This window comes from Eleutherodactylus coqui, chromosome 1 (assembly GCF_035609145.1).
Source record: "Eleutherodactylus coqui strain aEleCoq1 chromosome 1, aEleCoq1.hap1, whole genome shotgun sequence".
Classification (NCBI taxonomy): domain Eukaryota; kingdom Metazoa; phylum Chordata; class Amphibia; order Anura; family Eleutherodactylidae; genus Eleutherodactylus; species Eleutherodactylus coqui.
Genome location: NC_089837.1, coordinates 432,877,913 through 432,890,010, shown reverse-complemented (window position 1 = coordinate 432,890,010; position 12,098 = coordinate 432,877,913). Strand labels below are relative to the sequence as shown.

The following is a 12,098-nucleotide window of genomic DNA, read 5'->3' as shown; positions in this document are numbered from 1 at the left end:
TATTGAACCACAGAATAAAGGTAACAATTCAATGATACTGTACTGTGAACCTTATAAAAGACAAACTACACAAAAACACATCAGAAGTGCAATCTTTGGAACTCCAATTCTTAAAGCCATTTTACATGCAAAAATTATCGCTCAAAATTAGTCCAAATGGCCGAAAATGAGCGATAATCATTGCATGTAAACGCAGTTACATGGTGCAGTTTTCGTTTGAATGATGGATTTCAGTTCACTTAAAATCCATCGTTCACATCTCTGAAAGACTCAGCAAATAGATTCTATTTGTTAGGAGATTTGGCCTCCAATACCACCTCTACGCTGACGACACCCAGCTATACACCTCTTCCCGTCACATCTCTGCACCTTGCCTCCAAAACATCACTGACTGTCTGTCCGCTGTCTCTAACACCATGTCCTCTCTCTACCTAAAACTAAACCTTTCTATAACTGACTTACTGGTGTTTCCACCCTCCACTAACCGACCTCATCCTGACATCTCCATCTCAGTGTGTGGCACCACCATAACCCCTAGACAACATACCCGCTGCCTTGGGTCATATTCGACTCTGATTTCTCTTTTACCCCCTACATCCAATCTGTGGCCCGAACATGTCAGCTGCACCTCAAGAACATCGCAAGAATCCGCTCTTTTCTCACTGTGGACATGCTAAAAATGCTGACTGTTGCCCTCATCCACTCCCGGCTCGATTATTGCAATTCGTTGCTGATCGGCCTCCCCTGCACCAGACTCTACCCTCTCCATCCTAAATGCGGCAACCAGGCTCATCTTCCTGTCCAGCCGCTACTCGGACGCCTCTGCCCCATGATGGACTGCCCACGAGGCCCCCACCGCCCGCGTAGAGTGGGCCGTTACCCGGAACGGGGGCGATCGCCCCTTGGCGCAGTAAGCCTCTACCACCAGCGTCCGTATCCACCTAGAGATGGTCACTTTAGAGGCTGCAGATCCCTTCCGCGGCCCTTCTGGAACCACAAACAACGCCTCTGTCTGCCGGAAGTACCTGGTTATTGCAACATATATCTGCAAGGCCCTCACCAGGTTCAATCGATGCAGCGCTCGTTCCCTTGAATGTACCGGAGCCGGGCAGAAGGATGATGTCCTCGTTAAGATGAAACGATGTCACCACCTTCGGTAGAAATTCTGGTACTGGTCTTAGAACCACCTTGTCTTGGTGAAAGGCCATATAGGGTGGCTCAACCGACAAAGCAGCCAATTTCGGACACCTTGCGTATCTAAGTGATTGCCACCAAGAATACCACCTTCCAACATAAGAGCCGCAGCGGTACCTCCCTGAGTGGTTCAAAAGGATGCGATCATAATGCATCCAACACCAAGTTGAGGTCCCATGCGGGCGTAGGTGGCCGGAACGGGGGAGCAGCATGGGCGACCCCTTGAAGGAATGTCCGGACTGCCAAACTTGTGGCTATCGATCTCTGAAAAAGGACTGAGAGAGCCGATACCTGGCCCTTTAATGAGCTTAGCTTCAGCCCCAATTCCAGTCCCGTCTGTAGAAACGTCAGTATATTGGCCAGAACCGCATTGGGTGGAGGTGACGGCCATGCACTGTTTAGAGCTGCTTTCTATCCCTCGGGAATCACCTCTTGTGGATGATCCTGGGAATGCTGATAAAGGAGGCTGCGGGACCCTAAGATCCAGAGTGTAACTATATATATGGGCCCCAAATTGATAGCGCAGCATTGGCTGGATGAGCTCCCTCCTACATTGAGGGAATTTAAGGCAACCGACTCTTACCATGGGAAAAGGGGATATACTTTAAACGTAAAGCAGGACACAAATACAGTAAGATATGGTCCAAATGGTTGGATGCATTTGGCTTGGCACAACTAAACTTGCACATTAGGTAAACTGAGTGTACAAGAGAAATGATACGTAGGGTATATTGTAGTCACAAGAGAGCAAAGTAGTGACCTATGAAATAATCATAAGGTATGTATCTAAATGTATTCACTGTGGATGCAGCCGAGAACCTATGAGGATCAAGAGAGGATGTTCCGCTTCCACAAGCGAGCCAACCGGAAGTCCCGCAACTGTGAGAAGAGGAAGTCCCACCTTCAAACATGGCCTTTATAGGCCTAGAACCATGAACCTCGAGTAGAAGATCCAGGCTAGCGGGAAAAAGGAAAAGTATCAAAAAAAATAAAAGACTTCAAAGAGGAGGTCTTCCTCCTATGGACAGTGAGCTAAAACTAATTTAGCTCAATGCCTGCAAGAGGGGTATAGCTGGTAGGAAAAGCTAAATTTTTTTTTTTTTTTGGTTAGTATCCACCTCCTAGTCTTGTTGTGTTCCCCAATGACACAAACGAAAAAGAAGACATATCAATTAAAAAAAAGATGCTAGGGGTCTAGTGGGCAATACTCTTAGCTGTACATACGGAACTAGCTGTCAATCACTGACAGGACGACCCACAGAACCTCTAAGCATAGACAGAGCAGAGATGTAAGTGAATAAATGACAAATTATACTTTTCCTGCAAACTATATACCAATTTGCTCAGCTCTTTCTACTGTATACAATACCATCCACAGATAGGACTGCAAGTACAACCTGACTGGTTCCTTTTAATACTGGCACTGGCCTCATGGTATCAATTATCTAGTGACGTGCCAACCAAGTGACAACCCTAAATGTTGGTTGTATTGTCATAAAGGCTTTAAACATAGAAGTGAATGGCTTCTCACTGTCAAACTCCAATCAACATTATAATAGAAACATTCTCACCCCTCACAAATTGCACAATGGCAATTTGTAGACCCAGCCTATATCACATAGGGCCTGGGCTAATCTGAAAAGGATATTTTATAGAACCAAAGCTGGAAATATAACTCAACATGAATCTCTTCTTGATATGACAAGATTCCCTTTACTTTATCTGGTAAGGTAAACCATACATATTTATTGTATTAATATGCTTCACAGTTGCCTGCGGTCCCGAACCAGGTGAGCTTAATTACATGCAGCAAAGCAGTACCTGGGATAGGAGTCCTTTATGCACTGTCGATACTGAACTGTAATGAACAATTACTACATAGCTCAGTGGTCCCAGCTTGAAGCAGGCACCTATACTGCGCTCACAGTGTCTCCTCAATGGCATTTACATAGAAGCGCGAATTAGGAATCCTAATATATGCCGTATATCACAGCTGGTGCCGAAATAGCAGGCGCACAGATGCACTCAAGATAGCGTGTCTACAATATGTGTTTACACACTTTATGAAGCATGTTATAGCTTTTCTCTACTAACAGTAAAATTCTCCCCTGCTGCACTCCACTTACAACCAACAACAGTGAAGGAAATAGTACTGAATAAAAGTACACACAGTAGAAGTATTGTGTACAAAAGAGGACAAAAAACTTAAAGGGGAAGAAACCTCCTTGATGTCCTCCTGATAACAGCCTCTCGTTGGCTGTTACATTCACTTACAGATGGACCACAAAGTTTTGGGTAAAATGGCAAGGGGTGTTAAATCAGAATTTTACCATTTTAACATCATTTGACATCTTCTGTTGTATAGAAAAGTTCATTGGCACTGACTGCGCTCCACAACCCAAAAATGTTCAAGCAATGCTGAAGAAGTCAGGATGGTAGAAGATCAGGTGTTAAGGTTCCCATAGACTGTAGTCATTTGAACCTGCCAATTTCGGCAAGAATGGACGACGCTCGTTCATGTATGAGGCCATACAACTTTCCTCTAACATCATCTGAATTTTAGTGCCGGATCCTCTTGTGCCCCTTGGGGACAAGTCGCCACCAGGGCCATCTGGCAGCCACATTCTTCATTCCTCCTATGTGAAATTCATGAACGCTCGGCCAAACTGAGCATCTATGTGTTTCAGGGAGTTGGGGAAATAGCTGTCAGACGAAAGAACGTTTGGCAGAGAGCTACTGAAGGTGTAGGGGCACCTTAGATACTGTAGGTTCCTAGTAAGATGTAATACATAGTAACAGTTATGCAGGTTGCCAGAGAAATTATTGTTTATTTATTTATTTTTTTGGTAGGGTTTTTTTTTGCTTTTATTTCTCCAAATTAGTTCAATCACTTAATTATATAATATAGGTTTGAATCGTGGTCCAAATCCCCTACTTTAAACATATAAATGTTAAATGCAGGCAGACAATATGTTATCATTCAAAGAACTCAACTCATGAAGACAACACAGTTTCAAATAGTACTCGGCTGATTGCATCGGATTCAGCTTTTTTGCAGCTGTGACTGCATATACAAATTGAAGGTGGCCATTTAATTAAATAGTGGTCATGTAATGCATGGACAGGCTGCTTCCACCAGAGCGAGAGCTGCTCTTACAAATTAGCTAATCAGTTCTCTATTCTGAGTTCTATTTCATATAGTTTAAGACCCCATCTATGACATCAATATACGGTAATAGGACATATAGACAGGGGTTATACCTCTGTGACAACTGTTTTAACTCTAACCGTGAAGAGAAAAGGGGAGTTGTAGAAAATAAATACCCTATAAAGATATATTCTAAAATTACTTGGTATAAAATCTTGGACGTATTTAGAGTCAAAGAAATAATATTGATCATTACTGATCAGAATCAATCATTTTGATAATTGCTCTTGGTGACTTAGAAGCACTTTCTCCACCAGTGGGTCGAGCTGGAGGTCTGAAGTTACACACTCCCAAAGTGAAATCTTGTGACATGACCATTATTTGCTTCACTGTGCTAGTGCACAGAGAAAAGTAAAGCACATTACTAAGACTAGTGGCATACTACCGTTTCTTCGGGGTTGTGTGCTGTCCGTGTAATTAAACAGACAGCACATGGCTCCATTATAGTCTGTGAGGCTATGCATGGACTCTCTTCCACACAGACCAATGGACTGTGTGAAAAAACTCTTGGCATGTCTTATTTTCTGCCCATTTCATGTATGAGAAATGTCACAAGGCAATTTCTTTATATTTGCTGTGTCCATGTATATAAGACAGTACACAAACTTCCAATTCGAGCTGCGCCACAGTCTTTCTGGCACAACCCAGAGTTATGCTAGTGTGCCACTAGCTTAATACCGGCACAGGATTAAAGCAACCCTTTAGTCTCAGAACAAAATTTTGTGCCGGGACTGGAGGGGTGGGGGATTATATTACCTGGTGCCCTCCTTTATACCTGTACAGCAGCTGATCCATTGGTTCCTGGGGCCCCACTCTAGTGGTCGAAGTGCCAATTCGTAGACTGCTGATGCCAGATGAGCACTGGTGGTGCATTTGTAGTCTAAAACATTATACACTGCTCTGATCGGCTTAGACGCTGCTCTGATTGGCCATGATTGTTCATGTGAAATCTAATCAGAAGGCAGCATGCGATAGCTGATTACCAATGCACAGTATCCACCAATTAGCAACAGACATGATGGGGCCATCTTGGATTACCACCTTTTTAGGGGCCGCTTTAAATTTTTCCCAATAGAAATAGAAAATACCAGTTTTTACTTTTTACTAACCAATGACAGCTTTTATCATTTCACATATGACCTATAGGCTACAAAATTTAAGACATATATCCACCTGTTGGTCTGAACCTTGTGATGTTTCATTAATTCCACTTCCTGCTTTGCTTTCGCCAGTAATGCCTGCTTGTTTTCAAACTCGGAGGATTTCATGTAATTATCAATTCGCTGATACTGGGCATCCGAGAAACGAGCTAATGACAGAAATGCCTTCATCCTTCCTTCGTGCAGGCGGTCGCAGCTGCCTGTGCTATAGCTCTCCGCGACTTCCACTGCCTGAAGAAAAAAACAAGGTCACTGGCTCAGGCAATTTTCGTCTGTGAGAGGATATAAATTAGAACATGCTGGGATGAAATCTATATGTGGATCCATCTCTCTTACACTCATTATAATAGAATATATGCTGATACAATGGATTTAAACTAGTCATTAAATTTATATTGCAAGATGAAAACCAGGAGGTGATTCAGATCCTGCATTATGAATACAATCCAAACTGTTATTTTCTAACAGGTGACAAAAGCGGCTCTTAGGTTTAAAAGAAGAAATGTAATTTTTGAAGGGCAAGAAATTTGCAAAGATTACACAACATATGTTTCAGCTTTAACTCTCCATTCCACCCTATTCTTTAGATCAAACAATCTCCTCATCTCAAGAACATGTCCTGAATACGATTTTTTTGTCAACCCCAAGCTAATCGAAAGGTTGCACATGCCCAATCATTTCTGGCCCGCATTACTGCAATATTCCCCCTCTGTGGCATCCTCAACTCCAATACCTGGTCAAATCAACCATTCCCCTAGTTCCTCAAATTCATTTATTCTCTCTACCAGTTCCTTCACTGGCTATCACCCAATGAATATATTTCACTAAAACTTTATGCACTGTACTAACACAACAAAGGTAGTCCACAACTTTTCACCTCTACGTCTCTGCCCTAATCTCCCCACACGTAATCTCGTGTTCTTGCAAGACTTTCTCTGTTGTTGTCTGCTCTTTACATCGTCATCTCCAAGATTTCTCCAATGCTCCCCCCTAGTCTGAAGCTTACTAGCCCAACACATCAGACTCTCTTCCACCATCCAAAATTTCAAAAGCACCTAGAATAACTCTGCTGGCACTATACTACAACATGAGTTCCTCTACTGTCTCCTCATCTACTGTCCCTCAGGCACAGGGTCCTTTCTCCTTTCATACCAGTTTGCCACTCATCACTTTCACATTAATTGTATTGACTTGTTTTTATTATTTGCATATACACCAATCAGCCCATTATAGTGAGTCATGGTTAGGGTTCACAGACTGTGATCTTTGAATGCGTCACAAAATATTTTTTGACTTGATTTTCCCTTTAAATTTTGCCTCCTTAGTTTATGGGTGTTGCTGTTAAATTGTAATGATTCCGTATACTGTATATATTATGTAATTAAAGGGAGAGTCCGCACGTGGAACTTCCCAAATGGGATGGCCTCGAAGGATGAGACCCTCAGTCCCAGGACTCTCATGCAGTGGTGAATGGTAACCACTGCACAAGACACATAATCAAGCCAGGTATCCCTGTACAGAGAAAGACATCCCCCCTACCTTGGATGGATCGGGTGGGTCCGACCTTCATGCAGAAGATTTTGTGGAATCAGAATTTGAAGGATTGGGGCTGGTGACTCCAAGAAGGCTGTGGCTTGAAAGATGGTTTGCGATGGTGGTCCTTTGAAGACTCCTTGCTACCCGAGGACATGGGACTCGAGAGTCGAAAGGATTGAATTGGAGGCCATTTCTTCTGTACAAATCTTGTTCGGTTGTATTTATGCTGTGGAAAATGTGAACTCTTCCCCCCAGTGGCCTCAGAAATAATCTTGTCCAGTCTGTCGCCAAAAAGACGCAACCCGACGAAGGGAAGGCAAGTAAATGACCGCTTAGAGACAGCATCTGCAGCCTAAGACTTGAGTCATAGTGTTCGGGGCGAGGTTACTGAAGCAGCTGTGCCATGAGCCGAAAGCCTGGCCACATCTAAAGAAACTACCAAGAAACTTCCCTGCCTGGTCGATCTGCTGGGCAATGTCGGCTAATTCGTCCAGAGGAGAGCCAAAAAGAATGCTCCAAAGTAGTTGCTTAGCCCATTCAGTAGTGGCCCTACTGACTCAAGTAAAGGCAAACACAGGCCGAAGTGATAAACCCCCAACTTCAAAGGAGGTCTTAGTAAGGAATTAAAGCTTTTTGTCCCATATGTCCTTTAAGGGCGCAGCATCAGCCATAGGCAAGATAGTATGTCTGGACAAACGGGACACTGGGGGGTCCACTATTGGTGAAGAGGACAGCTTCTTCACCAAATCCTCTGGAAAGGGATACATGACGTCCAAATGCTTAGGCTTGGTAAAGCTTTTTTTGGGGAAGTTCTATTCCCGAGCTGGAACGCCTTCAAAATGGGAAGGAAAAAACTTTAGGAGAATGTTTTGGGCACCACGGAGGCTTAGCCCGTTTCAGAGGTCTACCATATGGAGGGTCATGTGTGGCAAAATCCTTATAGTCAGAAACTCTTGGTGGTGGTTGACGGAAATATCGGTCCAGCCTAAGATGGTGGTGGAAGCTTTGGTAAGGTTGGATACCGCCCGAGAGAGGGAGTCAGCCAATTTCGGTTTGACAAATGGAAGGAGTTGGACAGGATGAGAGCCTGTGGTCGATACTCTGGCTGCCCAGGTTGGTGGAAGACAGCGTCAGGTCTCCCTACTTATGTCATCTTTATAGGCTGCAGTCTGCCTGAGCCGTCTCCAAACAAGCTGTTGCAGGCAATGACCGGGCTCAAAAATACTTGTTGAGGGCTGCCATTGGTTAACGGGATAGTACAGGCTGACTGCAGCCTGTAAACAAACAGCATACCGGAGACGTTGAGCTGCCGCTGGGGAACGAACAGGGTGCAGGGTGCACTGCTTTCTTATTTTACACCAATGGGGATCCGTTGAGACGCCCTTTACATAACTCTGACAACCCATTTAAGAAAATCCTACCTTCTCCAGATAGTTCTGCATTATGATTGTAGGGCTCTCCAGACAGGTTTCTGCCAACCAGTTCCCACATAACCTTAAGCATTCAACATAAATCAGTTGAAGTTTGGGCTCATTTTCAACCTAGAAATGAAAAAACACAATTCAATTTAAAACTACGTGCACACACAGTAAAAGTAACCCTTTCCCTCTAATGTAATGTTTCAGTTTTTGGACCCTGCCTTCCAAAAGTCATAGTTTTCTTATTTTCTGTCACCATACTACTTGTTCTGGAAATATAGCTATCATACAATATCCCTAAAAACATAAGTTGTATTAAATGTGGAAAAAAACAATTTTCTCACTGTTTTAAAGGTTTCATTTTTTGTGGGTCAGTAACATTATGGTGAAACCAAATTTGTATAGCTTATGTTTTACTATTAGAAAAACTCACTGTAAAAAAAATAGCTTTTTGTTTCATATTCTGAGTCCCGAAACTTTATTTTTCCATCAGAGGGGCTGTGTGAGGGCTCATTTTTTGGCAGTGAGAGTTGTAGTTTTCATTAGTTAGTACATTTTTGGGATACTTTTGACCACTTTTTATAAAAAAATTTTTGAGAGGCTGCGTGACCAATTCTGGCATTGTGGATTTGTGTATTTTTTTTACCATTCTGCTATCACTCTAGAAAGACCATGCCCACTTAGCAACCATGGAGATAGAAAATGCACAGATATGGAAATGCTACAGGGAGGTGCGGTAAAGACCCAAAATATGTAGGTTAAACCTACCATCTACAGAGTGTAGGAGTGACTGTGTTTTTTTTGTGATATAAATTAAATAACTGAGAAAGTTTATCTTACATTAAGAATATACTGTTTTATTTGCAGATAAATTGTAACCGCATATGAATTTCCACCTCTAATACAATAACACACTAGAGTCCAAAGACAATGTACAAGACCAATGTCTACATAACCAACCTCAAAGCTGTTATTTTCTAGCTTGTGAACCATTTTTTGGAGTAGACCCAATGCAAGGCTTTGCTCCTTTTTAGCCCAAAAGACTTGAGCTTCTTCAAGCTGCCATTCAGATACAAGGAACTGTGCAGAATTATGTTGTTTAATCTGGAACATTGCCTTTTCTGGTAGCTGTAAGATAAAAGATCATATAAAATAAGCTGATTAATTATCCAGGTCAGTAAGTTTAAGTGGTTTTATAAAACCGGCTCCTGAAGTTATCGAGATGAATAAGATTGCTTGAAAGGGTTTTCCAAGAATAGAACTTTAGCTGCTTTAATAAAATTGTTACTTACCAAGTATGAAATTTCTCAGACGTTGCTTTTTTGCATAAGGCTGCATGTAAGGAGTGCTGATGCAGGTGATGTAGCATCTTAAAGGCTTTATTCTACTATAGGAATTAACAGCATATCGCAAGACTACACTGCGACCAATTCTATCAGGGATGGTCGCAACATCCTGAGAATGACGTCACTTATTTCTCCTGCACAGCTCCACTCTCGCCATCTGTTATGCAGGGACTACAACACATCTGCATTCACTTCAATTGAGTTTTATTGCAGATCAGGTAGTCTGGAATGCAGAACTGCCAAAGGGAGGCAAGTCTTTTCAATTTTGGGATCAGCGGGGGTCCCAGAGATCATACACCTCAGCTCACCATGTGAATGAGTCTAAGCTGCAAAACCGGACATAGCCCAATGACAAAAGTGAAACTCTTTCTGGGGGAAAAAATGCAAATAAGGAAGATGGAACAATACTTCCGCAGCGCCATCTATTGGAAGGCAGCATTCCTTCAAATCAATGTTAGATTCTCTATACAAGTCTTGTAACAATGACTGGAAATTGAAAGCAGAGTCAGAATCCATACATAGACAGCTGTTACGGGGTGTTTGCCCCTCATTAGTGTGTAGTAGGTTTCTGGCTTTGCTAGAGATAATCCTGTGACGTGGGTCAGAAACGCTATCTTTTCTCCTTAGGGAGAGCACCTTAGAGGTCAGTGAGTGAGGAGACTTAAAAGGCCATTCATGCTCCTCTGGGTAATATGCAAATAGGGGGAAATGGAACAATACCTCCACAGTGCCACCTATTGGAAGGCAGCATTCCTTTAAATCAATGTTAAACCCTTTATACAAGCCTTGTAACAATGACCGGGAATTGAAAGCAAAGCCAGAATCCATTGACAGACAGCTGTGTCGGGGGAAAAAAGACACTAAAACGCTGAATGTGTTCTTGGTTGGGGAGTAGACAAATGAAATCCAAGTGACCAGGGCTGTGGAGTTAGCAAGCCAAATATCTGACTCCTCTATCTCTCCACACTCAGACTCCAACTCCAGCTTCCTGATACATGGGCCCATAAATGGATTGAAAAGAACAAATGTAGGGCACTGATCTCAACAAAGGTGGAACTTTGGCATATTCAGGCATAAGAATACTAGCTTGATGCGGTTGTGCCTAATCAGCAAAGAGTAATGTGAGCCTTTGATAATAAAATGCCACATGGTGATCATCTGCTGCAGTGATTCAGAGCTCCACCGCTGTAGACTTAAAAGGCACAAAATGTTGTATTGGAAAGGCAATGCTGTAATAATTTAGGTAACAAGGACTGCAGAAATTTAGTAAGATCCACGTTAAATGTCTAGATTCAAACCCAAGTTACTGCCCTCTCTCTGCTGTGTTGTCCAGTGTCAGTCAGCCAGCAACGCCCATATCTGTCATAAGCACTGTTAGCTGACTGAAGCTGAACTACACAGCAGGGAGCAGGCAGTAACTCAGGTTTGAATTTAGAGCACCTGCCTTCTCTTTCTCTGATAACAAATTTAGTGTACTAAATAAGGCTTAAAGCGGTTGTCTGGGACTTCTGTGATTTTTTTCTAATGATGACCTAAGTAGATGATTGGCAGGAGCCTGCCCCTCAGAATCTCTAGCACTGGTGTCAGTATGCATAGCACAAGAAGTAGATTGTGCTGTCCATGGTGTAGTGGCCTGGGTTAGTATTGCAGGTGCAGCTACCAAATTATTCAACATACTGAAAAACTTTTAAACAATTGTAAGTGGAGTAAAATGGAAAAAAAAGGAATTCTGCCATCTTTGGGGAGTGGAGGTCTTGTTTTTATGGCATACACACTGCAGCAGAAATTACACATAACTATTTTATGGGTCAGTACTATTGCTACAATACCAAATGTATATAATTTTTTTTCTGTACTACTTTTAACTCCTTCCCTCCCCAGGACGTACCGGTACGTCCTCGGAGCGGAGTACTTCCCGCAACAGGACGTACCGGTACGTCATCGGGATAGCACGAGATCATGACTGACCTCGCACTAACCCACAGCGGGAACCGGCTGTCAGTCACAGCCGGAATCCCGCTGCAACAGCGGGAGGGCATCGGAGATGCGCCCCCCCGCTGTTAACCCCTTCCCTTCTACTTAGATCGCGGCAGGGAAAGAGTTCACAGAGGGAGCGCGCTCCCTCTGTGTCTCCGGCCGGCTCTCGCGATGTTATCGCGAGAGCCCAGCCTGTCGCCATGGCAACAGGATGCCAGACACTGGCGTCCTGTATTGCCAATGCTTATGATCGCTGTAT

General features: G+C 43.1%; 1 protein-coding gene across 1 annotated transcript in view; it reads right to left on the bottom strand.

The window, feature by feature from the left end:
* ATM (ATM serine/threonine kinase) overlaps positions 1-12,098 on the bottom strand; it is a 123,935-nt gene that overhangs the window by 23,728 nt on the left and 88,109 nt on the right. Inside the window, exons 47-49 of the mRNA XM_066582087.1 lie at positions 9,477-9,644; positions 8,520-8,639; positions 5,576-5,793 (exon numbers count right to left, since the gene is read on the bottom strand). Of these exons, the coding sequence (XP_066438184.1) occupies positions 5,576-5,793; positions 8,520-8,639; positions 9,477-9,644 (506 nt within the window). The remainder of the gene's footprint in view (positions 1-5,575; positions 5,794-8,519; positions 8,640-9,476; positions 9,645-12,098) is intronic.